This window comes from Brienomyrus brachyistius, chromosome 5 (assembly GCF_023856365.1).
Source record: "Brienomyrus brachyistius isolate T26 chromosome 5, BBRACH_0.4, whole genome shotgun sequence".
Lineage (NCBI taxonomy): Eukaryota > Metazoa > Chordata > Actinopteri > Osteoglossiformes > Mormyridae > Brienomyrus > Brienomyrus brachyistius.
This window is the reverse complement of record NC_064537.1, coordinates 22,400,095-22,427,977: the sequence shown is the minus strand read 5'-3', so window position 1 is coordinate 22,427,977 and position 27,883 is coordinate 22,400,095. Positions and strand designations below refer to the sequence as shown.

The following is a 27,883-nucleotide window of genomic DNA, read 5'->3' as shown; positions in this document are numbered from 1 at the left end:
GTTTCTGCCCCCCGCAGGCCCCCTCCCCCCCCCACCGCACCAAACCTGCCTTTCCAACCTCAACACATAGACGCACCTCCTCGGCCTTTACCTCTCCCCTGTGGGACCCTCCCTGCTTATCCCACCTTTCCCTCACGGACTCTCTTGGATGAGCCCAACTACCAGTTATCTTTGGCTTGCCAACCTGTTCTGCTTGGTGTCAAAAGTAGGACAGTCAGCGGCTGTCAAGCACTGACAAAGGAACGCAAAAAGGCTTCCGGAGCAAACGCGAAAGCGCAGGCGGGTAAACAAAGACAAGAAAGCATCGGACTGCCTATCAAAAACATCAAAAAACATTTTGCCTAACGAGAAAACGCCTGGAATATCGTAAGTGCACAGATTAACACGCAGAGCCAAAATGTGTCGTCACGTTCATCAGTTTGAGACGCTAAAACAGAACTGACACAAGGAAGGAAAGAACCGTAAAAAAATTCTGTGTTGTACAGACAGAAATGAAGAATGGATGGATTCTCTGATTAGCTTGACATGCTCGCTTATGCTGCCCAAAAGACCAGCTGGTTACTCTACCCAGCTAATGCTAAGAGTTACTGGCTCTAGTTGGGGATGAGCCGACCAACACGTAGGCCCGCTGCTACTGACGTGTGAGACACATACACAGTTTTCCAAAATAAGTGCAGTTGTAGAGAGAGGCCGGGATTATAACCTAGATCCGGCTGGAGATCTCCCAGGAAGCCGTCTAGAACAACTCAAGCATCTCTTAAGTCACGGTGCACTCCCTCCGGTTTCAAGATGATGTGCGAGGTCATGCCCACCATCTCGGAGGATGGGAGAAGTGGGGGGGGGGGCTCTTCCTCTCCCGCGGGGGGTGGGGTGGGGGCCGGTGCCGGCAGTGGGATGGGGGCCATGGGAGGTGGTTATGGTGGCAGGGAACCAAGGGGGGACGAGGGAGGCAGCAGCGGCAACCTGGAGTCTCTGATGGTGAACATGCTGACGGAGCGCGAGCGGCTTCTGGAGAACCTGAGGGAGACGCAGGACAGCCTGGGCACGGCGCAACTGCGCCTCCGCGACCTGGGCCACGAGAAGGAGTCGCTGCAGAGGCAGCTTTCCATCGCTCTGCCACAGGTACGCCATCAACTCCCACCTCATGCTCTCTCTCTCTGCTTTAGCATCAGCCTTTCCGCCCATATGGACGGCTTTGGGGAGTCTTTGAAGAGATTGGCACATATGGATCTTAAAAATAATTAGTTCTTCAGAACGACTTAACGGGCAGCCACCGGTGAGAGTGCTGTTTGGGGTAGCACCTGTTCGGGAGGGAATTGGCTAGGGAGCTCAGCACTATGACATCTACTGTTGTGGAAGGATGGAGGAACAGGTGACAATTCACTCGTTATACGCAGAAGCCATCAGATGATGACAGAATTCAAAGAAACTGACCAGAGATTGTGAGACGCAAAGCAGATGAGTTTAGGACACGTTCACTGTCCCTTGGTGTATGTCTTAATTTGGAATTATATACTGAGTCACATATGAACAGTATGTCTAAAGGGCAGTGGAAATGTGTCAGGTGCAGGTCAGTCTAGGAACAGCAGCCTCAGTGTGCATTGGAGCTCTGGAGGATACAGGAAGTTACATGCAGTTGTATAGAGGCTCTGAATCTGAACTTCCTCTGAACCCTTCTGTGCTTTTACATCTCTTCAGTTATGCAGCTGAATGAGGACAGAATGCACACTGATTGATCTTTATATTCCTTCAGATTACACAGAAAATCATGCTGTTGGTCTTCATAAAATATATTTCAACATTTTGGGAGAATTTCCGGTATAAACCTTTCCTTTAAACCGTGAGACAGTGTCTGCAATTATCCACATGGAATGTAATAGTGAAACAAGTACAATTTTTCAATTCATTTTGTTTCAAATTTGGTTTCCACATATCATATATTATTTTCAGCATATCAGCATGACTGATGAATCAGCAGTGCGCTTAAATTTGTGGAAAGGAAGATCTTCAGAAATATTTGAGTATATTTTCTTTGTTGCTATTAATAGGATGCTATTATTCTGGCTACAACTCCCCTTTCCCATATTTGTTGTGTATTTTGTTTACTTATTGGTGGGTCTTGTTAGCTTTGGAAGCAGGTGAATATTCTATTTGGCTGATAAAGACTGAGAATGAGAGAGAATGCAGGCATGTTGATCAGAATGCTAATTGGTTAATGTTTGTTGACTGACATTCAAGACATTGGTGCGTTAGCCCTGTGTTTTTTCAAGAGTGTGACAGAATTTTATTAATAGAAAAGTGAAACACAAGTAATGGTAAAGATAAATAAAATTCAACAAGGTGAAAATTTAAACCTGACAGCAGGTGGCGTAGCGCTTAAGGGGTTGGACTTCTGACAGTTCCACTTCCAGTTCCTTGCATTGAGGGTGCATAGCTATACGCCAAGAATGCCTTTGGTGCGTAAATATGTGGCGTAATCAGCGCTAATGTCGTTCGTTTGGGTGGGTTTATGTGTGAGAGGGAGTCAGAGAGTGAGAGAGAGACTGAGCGAGAGAAAATATCCCTTTTTAGACTTTACCATAACATCGACGCCATTTTGGCAGGAAGAGGTTTTCTAATAAAATGTATATTCTGTACAAAAACATTAAGATGCATTGATAATCAGTCTTAGGCTTGACTGCGGAGGATATAAAGGTGTGTGATGGCAGGGGTAGAGAAAAATCAGGGAATTGTGGGACATTGATACTAATAGACATCCTTAGACCATTGTCAGCACGATACACTCCCAGAAGGCCAAGTGCCAATGGGCCCACTGTGACACCGTCTGTCCTCTCATTTCCCTCCCATGCTCCTCTCTGTCTCTTTCACTCCATCTGTGTCAATGACTGATAAACATACACAGAGCTGCACACCGACTGGATTACTGACAGAAACGACTGACATGGATAGCTAGCAGGTTTCACATTCCAGTTGTGTTTTTGTCAGGTGAGCCGTGACTCTCTCACGACAATCTACCGACTTAGGCTCACTGATTTATTTTAACGCCGGGCTCAAGAAACCTGTGCATGTTGGTGAGAAAATAGTGTTGGTGTGTTGGAACTGAGCAGTCAGAATTCCTTTTCAGAGCCAGGCATTGTTTGCCGTTCCCCTTCATCTCTCCTCTTTGAGAAGACAGAGAAAGAGCGTTGTGTCACACCATGTTCCCTTTGTCACTCAGTGTCACAGCACTGTAACGGCATGCAGGCCGTGGCCTGGCGTTTCCATCAGCAACATGGGCGCTGCTCTGCTCATTTTATCATCATTTGTCACTGTACGTGAGACATTGTTCATCTATCTAGCACGGTCTGATGGAGTTAGGAAAAAATGTCCAGGTCAGGTCCCAACGAAGATGTATGAATGCGATCAAAAGAGTAAAAATGCCAAAAGTCTCATATTTTATTTGGTTACTTATGGTTAAGATTAAGGCTGGGAAGAGGTTAAGGTTGTCGTGTTGGGATTAGAGTTTTCCCTATAGAAATGAATGGAGAGTCCCCACAAAGATACATTTACAAACCTGTGTATGTGTGTGTGTGTGTGTGTGTGTGTGTGTGTGTATGTGTGTGTGTGTGTGTGTGTATGTGTTTTTCCTAAGCTGTAGTGCAATAAGGCTGCCATTACAGGTATAGAAAAGAAGTAGCGAGAATAAAGAATACCAATATAAAGCAAAAATATTTAGCGTGATTGTTTCTAATTCAAAATCTGACTACGACATTAATATGTGGCCCAATGCCTGGTAGCATGGTGTCATAAAATAAGCAATTCAGTGATTACATATTGACCAGCTGTTACTGGTATGGTGCGCGACATATTCAAGCCAGAATCAGCTACGTATTTCCAGGGAACCATATGACTGGTCTTAGAACCCGTCACAGGGTAAAACGGGACGGCAGGGAATGTCATGTCTGAGAGGTACTATGAGCAAGAAAATGAGCTTTTGGCTAGGGCTATTTCTCTGCAAGCTATCTCCTAGCCAAGATCTTCTAGCTAAGTATGGAAGAAGGCGCAGGACAAACTGTGCTGCAGTGGCCTAGGTGTGCCTTTTGAGTAGAGATGCCTGTCGCACACTGAGCATGTCATTCAGTGTTTGCATTCTGACCATTTCAACTGGCCAGCAGCAAATTTGCGTTGATGCAAAATGTGTTTTTGCTCATAATTGTAAAACGTACGAAAACTGAGATGATAAAAAAAATGTGTAGCTAAGATAAATGAATAATCGGTTCTCTGTAAATAAAATGCAGGATGGTCGATGCTGTGCTGGATGTGGTCTTGTGAGTCAGGTTGTGACACACCTTACCTGCTCTTGGTTTTTGCTAAAAATCTACAACTGACGTCAGTGCCTTAAATGTACAGTATTTTCACCGTGCTCCATTTAGCCTTTTTTCCTGGGAGTCAACTGACAAGAAAGATGAGAGTAAGATGCAATCTGTACCACATACAAGGAGTACAATGGTAATGATACCATGACTGAATGGATCTGAAGAAGAAAGGAATGCTAAGGTGTAGCGCAGAAGTGCACCTCTGTGAGGCTGGGGGAGGAAGCGGATTAGCATGCTTAAGCTCTGTTACGCTGCAAACGGACGCGTGGCTGTTAGACCTCATCACTGTGCTCTCATGCAGTTCCGTCTTGTGTAACACTGTGATGTAATAGCAATGTCTAAGGTTCTCGGGGCTTTGTGTTCGAGGAGGCGAGTGTGAGCTGGTGGGAGTCGCCGTGCTAAGAAGTACTTGCGAAAGGCAGTCAGCGTTTGATGCTAATGCTAGCGGTGTGCCCCGCCAGTGTCGGCGTTTGCCTGCCGGGCGCCCTTACAGTCCATCAGCTTCCTTAAGCATGCTCCACCACGCATTTCGGGGTGCTTTCTTTTTTGGTTTTTTTTTTCGGTTTTACTTCTTATAAGTCGTGTGCCTGATGAAAGACCCGGAGAACGAGACAGGGAGGTAGAAGGGTGGGGTGAGAGAGAGTGCGAGAAAAGGAAAGCGAGTCTGTGGGGGTGAGAGTGACAGAGCCTCAGAAATAGTTTTGCCAACTTGAAGGAATTTCACCTTTTTAAAAATAAACATTGTGTTACATTTGTCGAAATGTAACCGGTTGCTATTAAGCAGCTAGCTAAATACCAGAACTTAGAATGATACAATGCATATTGCTAGCTAGTGTTTATCTTCCAAACCTGTATATATACAAATAAATATTTGTATGCGTATATGTATATATGCATGTATGTGTGAGAATGTGTATGTGTATGTTGGATGGGAATGGCGGGTCTTGTCATAATTGGCCTGTTGAAAGAGCCACTTCCCCGTTTTCGATACAAGCACAAATGCGGCACAGGCAGCCACGAAGCCCCAGATCTTACTCTGCAGTCCAGTCGAGATTTTTAAAATAGGCCCCATTAAGTAACACCTGAGCTGCCTGGAGAGAGGACAGAGGGTTTGGTTTGGCCGCGCTCTACATATTTGGGCTAGAGATGGGCAGGTTAAAGTGTGCAAGTACAAGTTATGATAAAATATTCAAGCAGGGGAACACCTTGGAATCCAATATAAAAAAAAAACCTTCAGAAAGGAATTGACATACCTAGAACTTGAAAATCTAAAGGGACGAATGTCATGCATTTCCTACAATGGATCACTTTTTAAAACCAACTTATTTGTGCAACATCAGAACAGCACTTGTTAATACAGCTGACGGATTACTTTTTCTTAAAACGTTCTACTTTTATAGTTTTATCTTTTTTTCAGTAAGTCTGACCGTCCATCTTTTCTAAATAAAATGTTTACTGCAGTATGTATGTTACGGTGAGTGAGTATGTTTGTGTGTGTGTGTGAGTGTGAGTGAGTGTGAGTGTGAGTGTGTGTCTCTGGGTGTGCGTGTACCCTGCCCTGCACCCCATGGTTCTTGGCGTACACTTTGGATCGTGGCAACCCTAGCCAGATAAGCAAATATAATGTCTGTACATACAGGCACTGCTAAAAAAAGGACTCACTACAGTTATGATTATAACATGACAAGGATCAAGACAGGTAACAAACTCACCACTTAATAGGCAAAGCAACGTGGCTGCATTTGTGCACAAAATGCATCTGAAACTCACTATTTTTTTGCTTCTTAAAGCTTTGATGATACTGCAACATTTTAGTTTATTTTACCTATTTTTTCTATTTATGTCAGCACACCTTCCTTTAAATGCAGCTGGTAGTTACATCTATCAGTATGCAAATCATTTTCTTCTCCTGATTGACATTAAAGTATATTGACAGCTCTGTTCAATTTGTCACTATTTTTCATGCTTGCAAGGTCTTGGATCATTAAAGATTAACTCTGTCAAGTAACCCAAAGCCAATTTGGCCCAACAACATCATAACTATGTATTTGCTATGTCAAAGGAGAGTGAGTTTATTTACATTTAGATAAAAATGGAAATTCAGTACAATTGTTTGCTGACTGCAAGCTAACATATTTAGCATATTTAGTTTTACATTTAAAAATATCATTAAATATCTCAAGGAATATAGTGTAAATAATACAAACGGTATATAAGCTAAGTTGTGCATCAAGATGCTTTAAATAAAGTGTTTACTTCAGCTTGAAAGCAAATATATATGGAGAAAAGCTGAAATAGCTATTTTATGTGTTGAAACAAAACGCAATATATAGGGAGATGTATGACTATGTGTGTTCTGTGCCCAGTTTTATGTATGTACATGTGGGGCAGTCGAAAGTGAGAAATAGCCATAGAGTTAGTGCTGCTATTAGCATGCGCTGTGCTAATCTGGGAGCAGAGCCACTGGCATGTTTCAGTGCATGTGGTGTACGTTTATTTATGTTTTTGTTCTCCAGGAGTTCGCGGTGCTGACCAAAGAGCTGAATATGTGCAGGGAGCAGCTGCTGGAGCGGGAGGAGGAGATTGCGGAGCTGAAGGCCGAGAGGAACAACACGCGGGTGCGTCTCTGTGCCTTCGCCGTGTCAAACATCTCCGCATGCCTTCAGTCCCATCCGGATTTCACTGCCTCACACGTTTAGTCATTGAGCCTCACGGATAAGTGGCGTTATTGAGTTCTTTTAAGCGCGGCTTTTAGCGTAGCGCCATAATGTTCACACTCGGAACGACCTGTTCCTGCTCTGCCCCTCTACCACCTCCTCCCAGCTCCTGCTCGAGCACCTGGAGTGTCTGGTGTCCCGGCACGAGCGCAGCCTGAGGATGACCGTGGTGAAGAGGCAGGCCCAGTCACCCGCCGGGGTCTCCAGTGAAGTAGAAGTGCTCAAGGCCCTTAAGTCACTCTTTGAGCACCACAAGGCGCTGGATGAGAAGGTGAGCGGTGGCTGCACACCAACACTGCTTCACCTATGGCTTCACCTTCAAATTTACCCATCGATTGGATGCACATGAATAATGTCTCAGCTGCAGTTTTACGGATTGCAAATAAACGCTCCCTAATGCTTTCATTCCAGTGGGTAGTTTAATTTGGCACAGCCTGAAAGAACTGACTTAATTAAAGCACATGTTTTATTGGACTGTTAAATATAGGAAGGGTTACATGTTTTTTGAATGAGGGTGTCAGTAAACACTGTCTTCCAGCACAGCATGTAACCCAGGCCTGGGCCCTGTGCTGCCTGGGGTTGGCTCCCGGCCAACCCACAACCATGTCCAGAATATGTGGATGGATGGATGGATGGATGGATGATAGTATCAGTAAACAGTCCAGACCTAGACTTTGATGCAGTTGATATGCTGGCTACACAGCCCTTGCGTTTGCATCCTTTCCCTTCTATCTTGTTCTACTCCTCCTGTCCTGCTCCTTCAGCTGTCACGCCTTCCTCTCTGCTTTCTTTGCTCTTACAAAATCTTTTCCTGTCTTACGCCTGTCTCCCATGTCCTATCACTGCGATCTCACACCATCCCTCCACACCCATCTGCGTTTTCTCTACCTTGCCAAGGTTCGAGAGCGACTCCGGGTGTCCCTTGAGAGAGTGTCTGTTTTAGAGGAAGAACTGGAGGCTTCTACACAAGAGGTGAGAGTGTCTCTCCTTTTTCATAACCTTTTGCATTGCAACTTGATGCAATTGCACCGGGCCCTCATCCTTACACAATCGTTACTGATACTTCTCTTTCTCAGGTCTTGTCTTTGCGGGACCAAATTAAAAGACGACAGCAAGGGGTGGATAACGGGAAAGAGGCAAGGGAACGTTGTGTATCTATATGTGTATTTTCGTGGTGGTGAATATGGAGTGGCTAAAGAGGAGGTATCACAAAACAGCCTGCAGGCATCCGTAGAGTTATTTACTGTCTACGTTATGATTTATTTGTTCACTGAATGCCTACCTTGCTCATCCCTCATCATCTTCACTCATTTATTTTACGATATCTTCTCCACTCTCACAGAAACTGCCCAACGGGCCCTCGGTTCTTGATGACAGAGAGGTAGACAGACAGAGAGAAGGGGAGATTGAACGGCAGAGAGCTGAACTCTCCCAGTTGAGAGAGAGGCTCGCGCTGATGTGTAGACAGGTACCTTAATAATTCTGATTATAATTTATTGTAATTTCTAATGAGGAATCAGGAAATACAGTACTCTAATACAGACAGTGACAAAAAGGGTAAAAGACCTGAAATCGCACTATGGCATCAGAAGAATAATTATATATTTCTGGGTTCCTGACTCCCCTCAAGTGGACAGTCAAAGAATTGCAGCCTCTTAGCTACATCTGTACAACTAAAAACTAAAAAAATATATCTTTATGCTGAGACACTAAACGTAAGAGTCTGTAGCATTTAGGTAACAGCAGAGATGCAGGTAAGGGTCCCTTTCGTTTTGCTGCTTCCCCTTAATGGTTTATCTGCCCCCTTGTCAGGTGGGGGAAATCGAGGAGCAGCTTGCCGCTGCCCGGAGGGAGGTAACCAAAACAGAGGAGGCCAATCAAAAGCTCCAGAGGGACGTAAAGGAGGTGAGTATAAATAGCGTGTGGTGTCCCTATAGCCCGTTTATTAATGGGCATGCCTGCTATAAGCTCGTGCCCCCAACCACCCCACAGCCAGTGGCACCAAAGATACTGTAACATATAACCGGTAGCAAACACAACTATGTAAATGTCTGATGAGAAATTTAGACAGTGCTGAGGGTATGACTTGTCGGTGATGACATGCTTCGCCCCAGAGCTACAAAAGCAAGGTTATACAAGTTCTGAGTTGGAATGATTTGTAATTTCACTGACTTCCATGAACCGTGCGTGATGGGCAGGAATGAGGGGAGAGCAAGTTTCTACCTGTGTGTTTGGTGGCCAAACCCTGCAGCCTGTTGCCTGTTTACAATTAAAGTTCAAAGCTCCCCAGGGTCGGAGCAGTTGAAATGTTGAAATAAGTGCTTCTAGACAAACACAGTATAGGATCAACATCCTAAAACATGTCACTACAATTCAGTACCTTTATTGAGTGATTAGAATCTGCTAACGAAAATAACTGATATTATCTCGTATATCCCGCCTGCCTGTTTGATGACAGGATGCTCTTTTATTTTGTGTGTCTTATCAGATGTGTATAGGAAATTTTTAGGAATTTATGAGTGAATTTCTGATGCCGGTACTTTTAGCAATAAAAACTTCAGGTCCACTGTCACTAATCCATTTACCCTGTATGTTTTTTCTTAAAAACTGTAGTTGCATCACTGTTGTATTGTATAGAATATATCTATCACACAGTGTTTCCCTTTGTCTGTAAGTCTGAGATTGCTGATATCAGTTCTTCTTTGATTACTTTTCTATAATTTTGGTGTCTACAAATGGCATTTCTTGGCTAACTGCAAGGACACGTGATTGTATACATGCTCAGGAGTGTTTCATGCAAAGCGCCTTGTGTATTGTATCCATTAAGCAGTTGATCTTGTCATTTATTTGCACAGACAGCAGTTCAAATTGAGCTGCTTAGTAACAATGGTTCAGCGGGGCCTGTGCTGGAACTTGAACCCAAAACCTTCAGGGTGCAAGGCTAGGTCGTGACCCAGTACCCCTCCCGCCTAATTACTGCCACTCTGGCTTCTCTCTCATCCTCTCTTTTCATGTCAGGCGCTCTGTCAGAGGGAGGACATGGAGGAACGAATTACCACCTTAGAACGCAGGTAACATCCCTGGAAGGCCTGATGCTTAATCTTACTTGGTATCTGTGTGATTTCTCTCTTACCACGTTCACTGAAGCAATACTCACGATAAAATTCCTGCAAGAGGCACTCACACAGCCCCTAGCACACTATAGAGCTGATTCACTCGGCAGCCAGGGTTCAGTGAGCGCGAAAGCACATGTGACATCACTCCCATCGCGTGCGTCCTCCGCGGAGTGCTACTCTCTGGGACACTGTGGCGAACAGATTGCCCCAGAGCTGTTTGTTTGTGTCGCCTGTAGATACCTCAGTGCCCAGAGGGAGGCAACCTCTCTCCATGACATCAAAGACAAGCTTGAAAACGAGCTGGCGAGCAAAGAGTCGCTTTACAGACAGGTACTTTGTGATCAACCACAGTTTGCAGTCATAATATTATCTCTTTGTAGACCTGTTTTTTTTCCTCATTCGAGTTTACTGATAGACATAGTAAATTCGTCTTTTCTCCGGTTAAAATATGGCTTCATGTTATCGCTCTGGGCAGAGCAGAGCCCTATGGGCAGCCTGTGAGGCGAGCGTGCCACCCCCCCGCCGGTCTCTCTCGTCCACAGAGCGAGGAGAAGAACAGGCAACTGCAGGAGCGGCTAGATGACGCCAAGCAGAAGTTGCAGCAGACGCTTCAGAGAGCGGAGACGCTGCCAGAGATCGAGGCCCAACTCGCCCAGCGAGTGGCGGCGCTCAATAAGGTATGAGTGGCCCATCCAGTAGCCCCTTACAATGCCCCCCGGCTCAGGCCTATTGTACCGGGTGGCTTTGACTCACTCCACTCAGCCTACGCCTCCATTCTGTCGTTCAGGCGGAAGAACGCCATGGCAACTTCGAAGAGCGGTTGCGACAGATGGAGGCACAACTGGAGGAGAAAAATCAGGAGCTGCAGAGGGTGAAAGCACTTTTTAAAATTCATTTTCAACTATTCATAGGACCTTTGCTCTCAAAGCCATTAATTCAGCCTCTTCTACATCCCGTTCCATTCTCCGCACTGTCACCCTTAGCTTTAAGTTTAGTTTTGGCAGGGAGAACCTCCACCCCCTGATTGAGTTCTCTCTCTAACCCAGGCACGGCAGAGAGAAAGGATGAACGACGAGCACAACAAACGGCTGTCTGACACAGTAGACAAGCTCCTGTCCGAATCCAACGAGAGGCTGCAGCTTCACTTGAAGGAGAGAATGGCAGCTCTTGAAGAGAAGGTACAGCCCCAGGATGCCATGATCTGCCTGCATAAAGGCAGGGAATTTAACCCGGGCACCATGCAACAAGTGCTCAGATTTGCGTAAGGCAGGACATTTACCCAATCGCCTATCATGAATTCAATAAAGACACAGCACAACAACTGATCAGATTTACATGAAGGTGGGCATTTTACCCAATCACAGCATAACAACTGCTCAGATTTACATGAAGGCAGGCATTTTACCCAATCACAGCGTAACAACTGCTCAGATTTGCATAAAGGTAAAAAACATATTTTGACTGTTGAATGTGCTTGTTTTCCTACAGATAAAATGCTTCTTACTTTCCTTTTAAAACTTTCTCTTCATAAATAAGTGGTTCAAAACTTAAAACTCAGTTACCTTGTTATGTGATGGTTAATATGTGTAACAAATTTGGTATCAAGTTAATAATTAAACAACATTTACCATGGTTGAAGAAAGAATATCGACATGTGAGATTGTTTTTTTTTTTATTTAAAAAAGGAGTCACACAATATGAAAGAAAAAGGCATAAGAACATAACAATGTCATGAATTATTTTCTTTTTTTATTCAGAATGCTCTTTCAGAAGAGCTGGCAAACATGAAGAAGATACAGGATGATCTTTTAGCAAACAAGGTACTTATCCCCAACGCTATAAAGTATGTGATTTGGTCTGTCAGCATTATGCTCTAATAACTACATTTTATTTGCCAAACACAATACCCATCCTGTGCCAAAGAAATAGTGTTGATCTTTCTCCTTCAACTCTCTTCTTTTTTTGCTCTCTCTCTTTTTCTCTCGCTCCTTCTCAGGACCAGCTCATAGCTGAACTAGAGAGACTTCAGACTGAACTTGATCAGCTGAGGGGAAGGCCCAGTTCAACCTACTCCAGGTTAGCTTCACTAGTGCTTCTGGGGTATAACTGTTTTATAAACCATTTTGTATACTTAATTAACATACACTTACTATGTGTGATGATAATGCACAAATTTTGCAGTTTGATGGTAAGAGACTTCTACGCTTTTCAGTGGCCTGCTGACTGAGGAATGTGTCTCTTCTCACCTGTTGGTCTTTCTCAGGTCTCTTCCAGGAAGTGCACTGGAACTGAGGTTCCCCCAAGGGACCGGTGCTCTCCCAGCTGGTTCGACCACGCACCTGGATCACTATGGCAACGCAGCCTCAGGGGGCGTGGTTAGGCGGACTCACCGCGGGCGATGGGGTCCAGCCAGGGAGGATGCCAGCAAGGTGAAATCTGCATTCTTAGTCTCACACCAATGCAGTTATATGATGTTGCACTCGTTGACCAACAGCACCTTTGATTCATTGTAAGTCGCCTAAATCAAGCCATTTGAACACTACCAGCTTTTCCACTGCCATCTTCTCATTTCAGTATGGGGAATGGGATAGCGGCAATCTGCTAGCACCCGGGTTCGAAGGCGGTGTCGAGGGCGGCTGCTCAGATGACGAGGAGGACAGAGAGACGGTCTTTGGGTCAGAGCTCCTCTCCCCCAGTGGACAGACAGATGTGCAGACCCTGGCCATTATGCTACAGGAGCAGCTGGAGGCTATCAACAAAGAGATAAAGTGAGTGTCCCATATGAAGATAGAGTAGATATTCCTCATGGAACACCTGTGTCCACGGAAGAGGGAGGATTCCCCTCATAGCCTGAAGCAGACTTAGGACAAATATACACTACTGTACAGAAATCTGCAAAAGGCTGTGAAAGAAAATGTTATTTAGAATTTGGTGATCAGCGGTCACTGTTGACACACCACAGTGCCCTCTGCATTTAACCCATATGTGACATTTCAGGGAGCAGCTAATTCAGTGCCTGGGGAGCAGTGCTTGGGGGTGATACCTTGCTCAGCATACCTCAGTGGTGCCTTACTGGTCTGGGATTTGATCTTTCAATTACAAGTGCGCTTCTCTAACCATTAAGACACTGCCCACAATCTGGGTATTATCTGGGTAATAAGTGTACATTTGGTCAGAGAAAAACATTTACCATTAGAATATAGGCTAATGAATAGTAACACAATAAAAATGACAAGAATTTATTTTGTTGTCCAAAATGTTACTCTTTATCTTATTGTATGGCTTGAAGAAGACCCCTTTGGTTCTCAAACATCTCTTCAGGGGCATCCCAGCTATTCCATGTATTCATCAAATTTCTCTTAATTAAGGTATTGATTAGCTGAATGTGGTAAACTACTGGCTGAGTTAAGAAATACACAAGTATATGGAATATATACTGCAAATTCTGAGATTACTTTAGAAAAGGTTTTGATATGTCAAGAGTCACACAGGATACTTGTTGAGTTTGTGTTAAGAACACTCTGCTGCTGCTTATTCTCTCCATTCATCCAGACTGATTCAAGAGGAGAAAGAAAGCACAGAGCTAAGGGCGGAAGAGATTGAGAGCAGAGTCAGCAGTGTTGCTCTGGATGGGCCTCCAATTCCTCCGACCTCATTGGGTGGGACTGGGAGGGGCTTCATTCCATCATCTCTCACCTCCTCTACTCTGGCCTCCCCGTCACCTCCAAGCTCTGGACATTCAACACCCCGATTGCCTCACTCTCCTGCCCGAGAGAACGAGAGACAGGTGAGGCAGCAATCTGTGTGACTGAACGTGAAAACTAGAGAGAGAGAAGTAAAGAGACTGATAGACAGGTGTGTCATTAATCAATATGACTGGATGTGAGAAAGAAGGGGAGAGACCTATAAACAGGTGTGTCACTAGTCTGTGTGACTGAACATGAGAAAGAAGGATAGAGACTGATAGACAGGTGTGTCACTAGTCTGTGTGACTGAACATGAGAAAGAAGGATAGAGACTGATAGACAGGTGTGTCACTAGTCTGTGTGACTGAACATGAGAAAGAAGGATAGAGACTGATAGACAGGTGTGTCACTAGTTTGTGTGACTGAACATGAGAAAGAAGGATAGAGACTGATAGACAGGTGTGTCACTAGTCTGTGTGACTGAACATGAGAAAGAAGGATAGAGACTGATAGACAGGTGTGTCACTAGTCTGTGTGACTGAACATGAGAAAGAAGGATAGAGACTGATAGACAGGTGTGTCACTAGTCTGTAACTGAACGTGAGAAAGAAGGAGAGAGACCAATAGACAGGTGTCTCACTAGTCTGTGTGACTGAATGTCAGAAAGAAAGATAGAAACTGATAGATAAGTGTGTCACAAGTCTGTGTGACTGAACGTGAGAAAGAAGGAGAGAGACTGATAGACAGGTGTGTCACTAGTTTGTGTGACTGAACATGAGAAAGAAGGATAGAGACTGATAGACAGGTGTGTCACTAGTCTGTGTGACTGAACATGAGAAAGAAGGATAGAGACTGATAGACAGGTGTGTCACTAGTCTGTGTGACTGAATGTCAGAAAGAAAGATAGAAACTGATATATAGGTGTGTCACAAGTCTGTGTGACTGAACGTGAGAAAGAAGGATAGAGACTGATAGACAGGTGTGTCACTAGTCTGTGTGACTGAACATGAGAAAGAAGGATAGAGACTGATAGGTGTGTCACTAGTCTGTGTGACTGAACATGAGAAAGAAGGATAGAGACTGATAGATAGGTGTGTCACTAGTCTGTGATACTGAACATGAGAAAGAAGGATAGAGACTGATAGACAGGTGTGTCACTAGTCTGTGTGACTGAACGTGAGAAAGAAGGATAGAGACTGATAGACAGGTGTGTCACTAGTCTGTGTGACTGAACATGAGAAAGAAGGATAGAGACTGATAGACAGGTGTGTCACTAGTCTGTAACTGAACGTGAGAAAGAAGGAGAGAGACCAATAGACAGGTGTCTCACTAGTCTGTGTGACTGAATGTCAGAAAGAAAGATAGAAACTGATAGATAAGTGTGTCACAAGTCTGTGTGACTGAACGTGAGAAAGAAGGATAGATACTGATAGATAGGTGTGTCACTAGTTTGTGTGACTGAACATGAGAAAGAAGGATAGAGACTGATAGACAGGTGTGTCACTAGTCTGTGTGACTGAACATGAGAAAGAAGGATAGAGACCTATAGACAGGTGTGTCACTAGTCTGTGTGACTGAATGTCAGAAAGAAGGATAGAGACTGATAGACAGGTGTGTCACTAGTCTATGTGACTGAATGTGAGAAAGGAGGACAGAGACTGATAGACAGGTGTGTCACAAGTCTGTGTGACTGAACATGAGAAAGAAGGATAGAGACTGATAGATAGGTGTGTCACTAGTCTGTGTGACTGAACATGAGAAAGAAGGATAGAGACTGATAGGTGTGTCACAAGTCTGTAACTGAACGTGAGAAAGAAGGGTATAGACTGATAAACAGGTGTCTCATTAATCTATGTAACTGGATGTGAGAAAGAAGGAGAGAGACTGATAGACAGGTGTCTCATTAATCTGTGTGACCTACATGAGAGAAAGACAGAGAGAGAGACTGATAGACAGGTGTCTCAATAATCTGTGTGACCTACATGAGAGATAGACAGAGAAAGAGACTGATAGACAGGTGCGTCACTAGTCTGTGTGACTGAACGTGAGAAAGAAGGAGAGAGACTGATAGACAGGTGTCTCATTAATCTGTGTGACCTACATGAGAGAAAGACAGAGAGAGAGACTGATAGACAGGTGTGTCACTAGTCTGTGTAACTGAACGTGAGAAAGAAGGAGAGAGACTGATAGATAGGTGTCTCATTAATCTGTGTGACCTACATGAGAGAAAGACAGAGAGAGAGACTGATAGACAGGTGTGTCACTAGTCTGTGTGACTGAACGTGAGAAAGAAGGAGAGAGACTGATAGACAGGTGTGTCACTAATCTGTGTAACTGAACGTGAGAAAGAAGGAGAGAGACTGATAGACAGGTGTCTCATTAATCTGTGTGACCTACATGAGAGAAAGACAGAGAGAGAGACTGATAGACAGGTGTGTCACTAGTCTGTGTGACTGAATGTGGGAAAGAGAAGGAGAGAGACCTATATACAGGTGTCACTAGTCTGTGTGACTGAACATGACAAAGAAGGAGAGAGACTGATAGACAGGTGTGTCACTGGTCTGTGTAACTGAATGTGAGAAAGAAGGAGAGAGACTGATAGACAGGTGTGTCATTAATCTGTGTGACAAAACATGAGAAATATAAAGAGATTGAGAGACTGATAGACAGATGTGTCACTAGTCTGTGTGACTGATCGTGAGAAAGACAGATAGAGACTGATAGACAGGTATCTCATTAGTCTGTGACTGAATGTGAGAAAGAAGGAGAGAGACTGATAGACAGGTGCGTCACTAGTCTGTGTGACTGAATGTGAGAAAGAAGGAGAGAGACTGATAGACAGGCGTGTCATTAATCTGTGTAACTGAACGTGAGAAAGAAGAAGAGAGACCTATAGACAGATGTGTCACTGGTCTGTGTGACTGATCGTGAGAAAGACAGATAGAGACTGATAGACAGGTATCTCATTAGTCTGTGACTGAATGTGAGAAAGAAGGAGAGAGACTGATAGACAGGTGTCTCGTTAGTTTGTGTGACTGAATGTGACAAAGAAAGAGAGAGACTGATAGACAAGTGTGTCATTAATCTGTGTGACTGAACGCGAGAAAGAAGGATAGAGACTGATAGACAGGTGTGTCACTAGTCTGTGTGACTGAACGCGAGAAAGAAGGAGAGAGATTGATAGACAGCTGTGTCACTAGTCTGTGTGACTGAACGCGAGAAAGAAGGAGAGAGAGTGATAGACAGGTGTGTCATTAATCTGTGTGACCTACATGAGAGAGAGACAGAGAGAGAGACTGATAGACAGGTGTCTCGTTAGTCTGTGTGACAAAACATGAGAAATTTAAAGAGATTGAGAGACTGATAGACAGGTGTGTCACTAGTCTGTGTGACAACATGAGAAAGAAGGATAGAGACTGATAGACAGGTATCTCTTTAGTCTGTGACTGAATGTGAGAAAGAAGGAGAGAGACTGATAGACAGGTGTGTCACTAGTCTGTGTGACTGAATGTGAAAAAGAAGGATAGAGACTGATAGACAGGTGTGTCACTAGTCTGTGTGACTGAATGTGAGAAAGAAGGAGAGAGACTGATAGACAGGCGTGTCATTAATCTGTGTGACTGAATGTGAGAAAGAAGGATAGAGACTGATAGACAGGCGTGTCATTAATCTGTGTAACTGAACGTGAGAAAGAAGAAGAGAGACCTAAAGACAGATGTGTCACTGGTCTGTATGACTGATCGTGAGAAAGACAGATAGAGACTGACAGACAGGTATCTCATTAGTCTGTGACTGAATGTGAGAAAGAAGGAGAGAGACTGATAGACAGGTGTCTCGTTAGTTTGTGTGACTGAATGTGAGAAAGAAAGAGAGAGACTGATAGACAAGTGTGTCATTAATCTGTGTGACCTACATGAGAGAGAGACAGAGAGAGAGACTGATAGACAGGTGTCTCATTAGTCTGTGTGACAAAACATGAGAAATATAAAGAGATTGAGAGACTGATAGACAGGTGTGTCAGTAGTCTGTGTGACTGAACGTGAGAAAGACAGATAGAGACTGATAGAAAGGTGTGTCACTAGTCTGTGTGACTGAACGTGAGAAAGAAGGATAGAGACTGATAGACAGGTCTGTCATTAATCTGTGTGACCTACATGAGAGAAAGATAGAGAGAGAGACTGATAGACAGGTGTCTCGTTAGTTTGTGTGACTGAATGTGAGAAAGAAAGAGAGAGACTGATAGACAGGTGTCTCCTTAGTTTGTGTGACTGAATGTGAGAAAGAAAGAGAGAGACTGATAGACAGGTGTGTCACTAGTCTGTGTGACTGAATGTGAGAAAGAAAGAAGAGACTGATAGACAGATGTGTCAATCTGTGTGACCTACATGAGAGAAAGATAGAGAGAGAGACTGATAGACAGGTTTCTCGTTAGTTTGTGTGACTGAATGTGAGAAAGATAGAGAGAGACTGATAGACAGGTGTGTCATTAATCTGTGTGACCTACATGAGAGAGAGACAGAGAGAGAGACTGATAGACAGGTGTCTCATTAGTCTGTGTGACAAAACATGAGAAATATAAAGAGATTGAGAGACTGATAGACAGATGTGTCACTAGTCTGTGTGACTGAACGTGAGAAAGACAGATAGAGACTGATAGACAGATGTCTCATTAGTCTGTGTGCCTGAACTTGAGAAAGACAGATAGAGACTGATAGACAGGTTTGTCACTAGTCTGTGTGACTGAATGTGAGAAAGAAGGAGAGAGAATGATAGACAGTTGTGTCACTAGTCTTTGTGACTGAATGTGAGAAAGAAAGAGAGAGACTGATAGACAGGTGTGTCACTAGTCTGTGTGACTGAATGTGAGACAGAAGGAGAGAGACTGATAGACAGGTGTTTCACTAGTCTGTGTGCCTGAACGTGAGAAAGAAGGTTAGAGACTGATAGGTGTGTCATTATTCAGTGTGACTGAGCATAAGAAATACAGAAAGAGAAATAGGGAGCCTGATAGATAGGTGTGTTATTGGTCTGTCTGACTGAATATGAGAAAAAGAAGAAAAGAGACTGTTAGACAGATCTGTCATTAATATGTGCGAAATGATCGTGAGAAAGACCAGAGACTGATCGGTGAGATTTAAATATTTGTTCTGAAAACCCAAATCATAGAACAACAAGGAGGAGGAGAGGTCGCTGGCCCTTGTGGACTCCACTCCTCCCCCCACTCCTCGAGCTCTCCGATTGGACAGGATGACTCACACACACCCGGGTGCTGGCCTTGATGACCATCGGGAGTTCCGCAGGTCAGTTAGCCAATGCAGGCGACAGCTAAGAGCCTTATTCCATTATTCCCTCTGGGTTTTTAACCCGCTCTGCTGTTTTCATACAGCCTTTCAGCTGACGGCAGCGGCTCCAACAGCAGCCAAGACTCCCTCCACAAGTCTAGCAAGAAGAAAAGCATTAAGTCTTCCATCGGTCGCCTCTTTGGCAAGAAAGAGAAAGGGAGGATGGGCCAGCCGGGACGGGAATCTGTATCCCTGGGTGAGGAAGAGATAGAGGGGCCTTGTGTGTGTGTGGGTGCGGGCGTGTGTTTTGTTTTTAAAAAGTACACATTAGCTCATTTCAGTTGGCAATAATTCAGATTTGCAAGACTATATAGGAATATTATACTTGTAATTTATTCAGTGGGCCGAAAGTCTTGTCCAGATGACCTTGGCAGAATGTAACAGACATACATTACAGACAATATTGCTTGGACAACATTTATATTAATGACACGCTGTTTCAGTGTATAAATGCATATGATCATAGAACAGTATGGTAATGGTGCATTAGGTAATGTAACTCTGGGACTGGTGGTGGGATTCTGGGGTGGGGTGTTGTTTTTGGAAAAGCATAGTTAAAGCAAAGAATACATTAGAGCTGAGACACCCCCACCACCCTCAGTCTGAGTTGTGCACTCTTGGGGGCGTGCTTGTCACAGCGCCTGATGTGGTCTGCTGTGTCTCATTTAGCCTCAACACCCTCTGATGATGTCAGCTCTGCAGATCCTCTCGGCCTGACCAAACTCACTGGATCCGTGGACAAGGACCGGCGAAGCAAGAAGAAGTAAAATCACTTCTTTGTTATCTTACGTCACAGGGCTCCTGTCAATTAATGTCCAAACTAATATGCAACGTAATATATATTTGGTTGGGGGTTAATTAGTTTAATTTAAAAAGGGGCTACAGATTGTGAACAAATGGAATTTCGGAAAAATATGTCTATAAGTTTGACAGGCTATCTGTACCCCATGACAGCTTATGTGCAGAAGAAAGTCTTGTACCAATTAAGTCATCCACAAACCAGAGGCATGATGTTTGCTCTCGCAGTTTGAGGTCTGGTGCTTGGAGACTACATGCGTCGTGCACGCAGGAGGATCCTCATCATCATACTACCTTTGTCAGCATGGAATAGACACTCCATACTGGGGTGTTGACAGGGCATAAACTCCTCATGTAATATGTGAGTCCAGCCTACGCCTGGAAAATGGCCAACAATAGCTTGGGCCATAGTTAAGCAACCTTGATATGAATAGGCATCAAGTCTAAAGAGAAGACTTGTTTTAATGTCAAAGGTTTAAAACCGTGTTTCTCAGCCTGGTCCTTGTGGACCCCCAGACGATCCACATTTTTCTCCCTGCCAGGGAAAAAAAACGTAGACTGTATGGGGGTCCCTGAGGACCCCATGTTGGGAAACACTGGTCTAAAACTTTAACCATGTAAGAATCCGTACATCTTGGGAACAGGTCTGATAGCTTGAAGTGAAGAGTTATGGCCAATGGACCACGTTTAACATATGTGTTTCATTCCTGTGATGATGATGTCCCTATTTGGGTCACATGATGGTCCTTTGTAATCTGTCAGAAACTCCCACCCTCCCCCCTAAGGTTTCCACATGTGCACTATTACATTTAATAGCCCCCCAGTGGACTCAAACTGAACAGGGCTACAGGACCAGCTTCCTTGGGCATTATTACATTAAATTTATTTTATTTAGCTGACACTTGTGTTCCAAGTAACATGCAAGTGAGGCAAACAGCACATTGCAAACATACAGGCTGTCAAGCATTAGATTAGGCATAAGTGCAGCTAGGATGAGGTTCCGGTGAATGACTAAGTACAAGCAAAAGCAGCATTGGAGCAGGAGACACACAACAAAGCAAGTCAAACAAAGCAAGAATCGAACAAAACTACCATTCAAATCAGCAGAAAGTGGATCATTAAGATCATTCAGGGAATGTGGAGTATTAGGCTAGTAGAGGTAATTAAAGAACTGTTCTGTGACTGTTATTCACCTGTTAGCACTGGACTGGGGGAAGCTTGTGAAAACAGGTGTCATTATTGTTTAAGGAGAAATTAAACAGTGATGTCGCAGTATCAGATAAGTACAATAGAAAACGGTTCTCATGTTCAGGCCTTGTGGGTGTTTCTCGTGCCATAACATTCTTTTTCCAGTTTCGTTGCTGAAATCTCCATTTCTTCCACCTCCAGTCTCCATTGTCACGGTATCTTTTGGTGTCCCTCCCCCTCCCAGGCATGAGTTACTGGAGGAGGCCTGTCGCCAGGGTCTCCCCTTCGCTTCCTGGGATGGACCGACTGTGGTGTCCTGGCTGGAGGTATACCCCATATCCTCCCACTGCTTTGCTGTCATTAAATTCATTGTGTGAAAGGGTTCATCTCAGCTTAGAACGGAGTTTGTGGAATGTACCATGTCATCCCAGTCCTCAGGGAAACCCAGACAGTCCACATTTTTGCTTCCTCCTAACTCCTAGTCAATGAAGGACAGCAAATACCTGATACAGGTGTGTTGGCAGCTGGGTGAGTGTAAAAATGACTTTCTGGGGCTCCCCGAGGACTTGGGTGAGAAACACTGGATTAGTGGAATGTACCATCTCAGCCCTTCCCCCCACTCGAGCAGGGTCAAGTGATTCATTTTACTGTGAATCGTCACTTTGATAGATGTAAATGTATGTCTTTTCTTAGGTGCCCATCTTCTTCACCCCTGAACTAGCCCAGTCATTCATGCTCCTTCTTCTCATCTCCCCTCTCCGCCTTCTGTTCTCCAATCCCCTCACCCCCCCCCCCCCTCCCCCCCGGGTCTGCCGCCTAGCTGTGGGTGGGCATGCCTGCCTGGTATGTGGCAGCATGCAGGGCGAATGTTAGGAGTGGCGCAATCATGGCCAACCTGTCGGACACAGAGATTCAGCGGGAGATCGGCATCAGCAACCCGCTGCACCGACTCAAGCTGCGGTTGGCCATCCAGGAGATGGTGTCCCTGACCAGCCCCTCAGCCCCCGCCAGCACGCGATCTGTCAGTGGACACGCACACCTCCCCTTTATTACACATCTATTTATAAATCACCATGATGCAACTGAGAATAGGGCCGTCCTTGGCTTTGCCAGCTTTTGTTTATACATTTTTGTTTATATACCCAGCAGAAAAAGGCAACATTGTTAATTGTTATTATTATATATAATATACATTTTATCATATTTTATTATACATTCTAGGTATTATTTATTCATTCGTTATTATTATTAATAATAATATTATTATTAATGTTCTTGTTGTTGCTATGTTGTTATTATTATTAATCTTTATTACTATTATTATTATCATTATTATGTTATTTAATTAAATTGTTGCATTCTCCTTGTTTCTGTCCCTTGGCATGCGGCCGCAGTCGACTAGTAACGTGTGGATGACGCATGCGGAAATGGAGTCTCTCACCGCTGCCACGAAACCTGTAAGTGATTTCCTCCCTCCTCCGCCGCCACTCAGGGATGTCGCCCCTCGTGTTCTGCTGACCACATGATTACTTTGTGTGTGGTTCTCTGAAACAGATGGACTACTCTTGGAAAAAAGCCCAGTACTATTCACTGCTGGGTTAGTGGTGTTAGTCTAGAAATTAATAAAGTACATCCTCAGATTTTGATGATGTGACGTTACTAAAGCACACAGCCAGTGAAAGCAGAACACTAACGTAATGCCTGGGAAAGCATATACAGATATATTTTGCAGCTTTCTTTAAAGTGTAACTTGCATTAATTGACAGTAATGAATCTCTTTCTCTTTCTCTTTGTTCGTCTGATTGAATGTTAAAGTCGGTCTTGCCTTTATGCCCTCAGCTTTTATTAAAGTGCTTTTTCTTCCAACTAATTTCTGACTACTAACAAACAAATCCTACCTGTGCGTTCCCCACCTCGCCCCGCCCCACCTCGCCCCGCCCCGCTCCGTTCGATGTGCCTTCAATCCCCTCCTGCCAAATCTGTTTCTCAATTCTCTGTCTTGCTCTCGCTTTCACCTCCCTCCACATCCAAGGAGCTGAAAGAGATAAGCTGGGATCAGGTGCGTTCCCGTCTCATCTAATAGCACTCAGTCTGATTTCGCGTTACACTTAGCCTAGATTTCCACTGCCTGCACCCTGCTACTGCCCTTCTTCATTCCACATACAGTCATAGGTACCAACTCTGCCATTTTGCGTCTTCCAGTATAGATTAAATCACATTGTTAAAAAGTGCAGATAAATCCACATAGATGCAAATACACAAATACAAAATAGTTAATCTCACTATTTAGCTCCCGGATCCATGCTTTCCCATAATTCACTGCAAAAAGCCGTACTTTACTTATTCACCTTCCATTCCCATCAAATACTTCAACTGCTCTATTTGTCTGTCCCTCTTTCTTCTGCTTTCCTATATTCCTCCTTTTCACATTATTTTCATCGCTGTCTTTCCTTCCCCCTCGCAGTTGTGCTTATTTATTCTCCTTACATGACCGATTATTCGACACACTGTAATGCTGATTGGATCTCTCTTGACCCTGGCCCAGATTCTGGCCTATGGGGACATGAACCACGAGTGGGTGGGAAACGAGTGGCTCCCCAGCCTGGGTCTGCCCCAGTACCGCAGCTACTTCATGGAGTCCCTGGTGGACGCCCGTATGCTAGACCACCTGACCAAGAAGGAGCTGAGGGGCCAGTTAAAGATGGTGGACAGCTTCCACAGGTGGGCCTCTGCGAATTCTCAGTCCCATTTGAGCATTCCTGCATCATTCACAGCTATATAATGAGCTGTGCACTTAAATCAGTCAGCATATGTGCTTTCCCCAAAAATTCCGGCTTTTGACTTGACTGTAACGATGTATTTTATGAATCTGTAAATGGCCTGTTTTTGTGTGTTTTCATCCCGGTTGCCATGCCGCACGTTACATGCCTCGTCGATAATTAACTAATGCAAGATTTGTCCACAGAGCTAAAGCGGACCTCGGTTGCTCTTGCGCGCAGTGCTCGCTGACTCTTCTGTGTGCGTATCCCTCTTAGGGTCAGCCTGCATTACGGCATTATGTGCCTGAAGCGTTTAAACTACGACAGAAAGGAGCTGGAGAGAAAGAGGGAGGAGAGCCAGCACCAGAACAAAGGTGATTTTACCCCTGACCAGAGAAGCCAGAGATAGAGCCTCATAGTGAGATAATCGCCTTGTAAGAGGCCATCCAATAATAATTATTAACTTATATGCCATGCAGGTGTCCAAAGATAAACATAAAGCTGAATAATAAAAATTGGAATACTACTGACCACATTTTATGGTGGCAATGCTTAGCACTGTTGCTTGACAATAACTGTGAGATCTGTTCCCACCCCTGGTTCTGTGTGTGCAACTTCACCGTGTCTTCACAGGTTTCTTCCAGGTAGTGCTACACTTAGGTTAACATGCACCTTTAAGTTGACCGTAGTGCATTATAATGGACTGGCATTCCAACCAGGGCTTGCCCTGCCTGATGTAGTCTAGGATAGATTCCAGGTTCACTGTATTCCTGGGTTGGATAAGCAGATGGATTGACTATATTTTAATAACAATAAAAGTAAAAGTGATGTATGGGGGTTAGATTTACATCCCGTAGATGGTCCGGATTGTTCCACTGTGGGTTTTAATGCAGACCTGATGCTTTCTCTAACCTTTCCCAGATGTGATGGTATGGTCAAATGAGCGGGTCATGTGCTGGGTGCAGTCCGTGGGTCTGAAGGAGTTTGCCGACAACCTGAGGGAGAGTGGGGTGCACGGGTCGCTCTTGGCCCTTGACGACACCTTCGACTACACGGACCTGGCCCTGTTGCTGCAGATCCCCAACCAGAACACACAGGTGTGGGCCTCTCCAGTACCGGCAGGCCGTCCCCTCCGCCTGGGGCTCTTTCGTGGTCATGCTGACATGTCGAATTCATCACTTTCGTTTCCTCCCCCTGCCCCCTAATTCCCAGGCCCGACAGCTCTTGGAGAAGGAGTACAATGCGCTCATTTCCGTGGGAACGGAGAGGAGGCCAGATGAGGTAAAATACACACGCACCCCTGCTGGGTCTCAGCTACACAGAAAAACCGGAGAGTTAGAGATGAGCTTTTTGGGTGTCCCAACATGGGTGGACTAACATGGCTAACATCTGACCTCACTGCTTTCCCTCAGGATGGCACAAAAACATTCACCCGCTCGCCCTCATGGAGGAAGATGTTCAGGGAGAAGGATCTTAGGGGAGTCACATCTGACTCCTCCGAGACACTGCCGCCCAACTTCCGTGCCTCGGCCATCTCTACGCCGTCAGTGACCCTGAGGAAAGTCCAGAGTGAGGGTGAGCCCCCCGGAGGGGGCAGGGGGGGCGGCTATCTCGATCATCAGTAGCTGAAGGCTGCAGGATCTCATATTTCGTTACCCCTTTGGACAAGCACTTGGCACATTCCCGGCATTCCCAGTTCTGAACAGTGTGTTTGTGAGCGTCTTTTAGTTCATAGGTTCCAACCCCCCAGTAGTCCTCAGGCAGTTTTCCACCGACTCGTGGGATCCTGGCCGTTTGAGGTGTTGGTGAAGTTCCAAAAATAAGCGATATATTTTCAAGCCATGCCGTCTCTTACGGCCTCTGATCTGGAAAAATAAATAGAAACAGCTAATCAGAGCCCCCGATCAACCCCCCCCCCACACACACAACCAGCCCTTCAACAACTTTTATTGGTTGGTAAAATTTGAATACAATGTGCTGGTTGGGAACCCCACTTCAGTGGATTTTCAATCAAACTGCAAACCCTGAGGGGGAAAAGGGCAGTTATTACAGGATTTTAGTGTTTTGTCCAGTATTGCAGTGTGTCATCACAGTACAGTTCCTTTTCAATCTGTTTATCTCCATCTTTCAGTAAATTCTGGGTCCAGAGGGGAGTCGGGATCAGTGCGGACTTACTCCTGCTGAGGAGCATGATGTGGGTGAGGATATTACATCACGTGTCACACACTGCCCCGTTCATCACTGTCATCATTAATGTACTCAGTTTTTGTGTGTAAAATCAACATCATTTTGTCGTTAAGTGTTTTTTTTTCTGGTAAACATTGTTTGGTTGTTAAAATTTTTAAGTTGCCCAAAATGACATTAACACTGATTAAATGCTGCGAAACAATAGTTAGTTCTGAAAGGAGTAACTTCCTTGTTATGTTTCACAGGGCCAATGGATTTTGGATTTGATTCATTTCAGAAAAAAACACGACAAAAATTAAAAAAAAAACATAAACATGGACAGTTCTGCAATAATAGAGACACAGAGAGAAAATTTAAGGGAGCTCCTGGAAGCCAGCACGATTATTTTGAGTAAATATCTTGAAGATACTGAAGATGACAAAAGAGGCTATTTCATTGAATGGGTGGATGGATTTCAGCATTTCAGTTTGGTCTGTTTTTCTCGTCGTCTGGATCTACCATTGTACTGTGAAGCTGTATGTCGGTATAGAGACTGATATCATGTTGGCTAAGTGACGTCATCTTTGCTTAGCTGTCAACAGAAGGAGGCTTGCTCATGTGTAGGCCAGAAAAAACAGGCACTATTGCTCTAGAGTTGGTGCAGAATTTCATGATGCAAGCCCACTTTTGGGTGACCATGATTCTTGATTTTTTATTTTATTTTTTTTGTTATTCAGCCATGAGCTGGAACCAACAAGTGCTTCTGTTTTCGGGCCATAAGTTGCCCATAGACATAAACAGCAGTGTTTGTGTGTCACAACAGGGATGGTACGGTGTTTACAGTAAGTGTGTATGCAAGTGTACTGTGGTGTGCTTTTGTTAATGAGGTTAGTTTATCGTGTTCTCCTACAAACGTGCAAAGTGCACATTTGGTTCACCTGTATGAGCACAGTTCATTGAAGAGTATCAGCGATTGTCCTCTCTCGCTGGTTATGTCAGGGAATGCAGTTAGACAAAGGGTTGCCACCTGTCGTCCCAGACACAGATTCTCGACAAGCAGAGAGTCTGGGTACGAATGAGAGGTGGGAACCCTAGATGGCAAGACGAAGCATCTAGTAATCGCTGATGATTTGTCTGCAGAAACATGAACCAAGCAAGGAAGGTGTACAGGTACCGAGAAAAGCAGCACGCAAGAAACGAGAAATTGCAGTGAGTGGGATAATGGAGCAGAGGAAAGTACAGATTCAGTAGGAGTAGAGTGAACAGCGTAACAAAACAAGTTTAACATCTGTGTTAAAATGCATGACAAAACAACAGTGAATTTAACTTTAAAGAGAGAAGACAAAATAAATAAAAATAATTACATGAGATTAAAGGTAGGGTAAGGAGTTTGTAAAATGTGTGTTTTTTATTTTTATGATGACTATTTATCTGTATGTATTTATGTATTGAATACCTGTATGTAAATGTTAATTTATTACTTAATTTTGATTGTAACTTTATTTAGTTTAAAAAAGTAAATACATTTGAAAAATGGACAGTAAAAATATGCTACTTGTATGTGTAAATTTTGAGAACATATTGTGTTATGATTAAAAAAAATGAACAGCTATAACTGAAATTATGAGAAGATGATAAAATTAAGATGATTATGGTAATGAGAAAAAATAAAACACAAATTGTACATTATTACATGACGTGTGCAGTAATTAAATGGTCCATGACTGGGGACTTGGGGGGTGCTGGAAAGAAAGAA

The 27,883-nt window shown here is 44.2% G+C and overlaps 1 protein-coding gene across 1 annotated transcript; it reads left to right on the top strand.

Annotated features, from left to right (window-relative positions):
• LOC125743006 (liprin-alpha-3-like) lies at positions 1 to 27,816 on the top strand. Its single transcript, XM_049015566.1, has 31 exons — positions 1 to 1,122; positions 6,872 to 6,973; positions 7,179 to 7,343; positions 7,970 to 8,044; positions 8,149 to 8,208; positions 8,415 to 8,540; positions 8,885 to 8,977; positions 10,091 to 10,143; positions 10,425 to 10,518; positions 10,731 to 10,865; positions 10,976 to 11,059; positions 11,235 to 11,366; positions 11,946 to 12,008; positions 12,185 to 12,264; positions 12,452 to 12,617; positions 12,763 to 12,956; positions 13,741 to 13,975; positions 19,041 to 19,174; positions 19,261 to 19,412; positions 19,886 to 19,979; positions 21,447 to 21,528; positions 22,023 to 22,223; positions 22,597 to 22,659; positions 23,235 to 23,261; positions 23,748 to 23,923; positions 24,238 to 24,335; positions 24,883 to 25,058; positions 25,174 to 25,242; positions 25,374 to 25,536; positions 26,093 to 26,159; positions 26,394 to 27,816. Exons 1-30 carry the CDS (start codon positions 790 to 792, stop codon positions 26,143 to 26,145), a joined length of 3,678 nt encoding a protein of 1,225 aa, XP_048871523.1. The 5' UTR covers positions 1 to 789; the 3' UTR covers positions 26,146 to 26,159; positions 26,394 to 27,816.
• The last annotated feature ends 67 nt before the right edge of the window (positions 27,817 to 27,883 follow it).

Excerpts from the sequence above, each read along its gene's own strand:
- LOC125743006 (XM_049015566.1), top strand. The coding sequence starts at position 790 with ATGATGTGCGAGGTCATGCCCACCATCTCGGAGGATGGGAGAAGTGGG. Across the intron at positions 1,123-6,871 it reads TTTCCATCGCTCTGCCACAG|GAGTTCGCGGTGCTGACCAA; the intron begins GTACGCCATCAA and ends TTTGTTCTCCAG. Across the intron at positions 19,980-21,446 it reads GACCGGCGAAGCAAGAAGAA|GCATGAGTTACTGGAGGAGG; the intron begins GTAAAATCACTT and ends TCCCCCTCCCAG.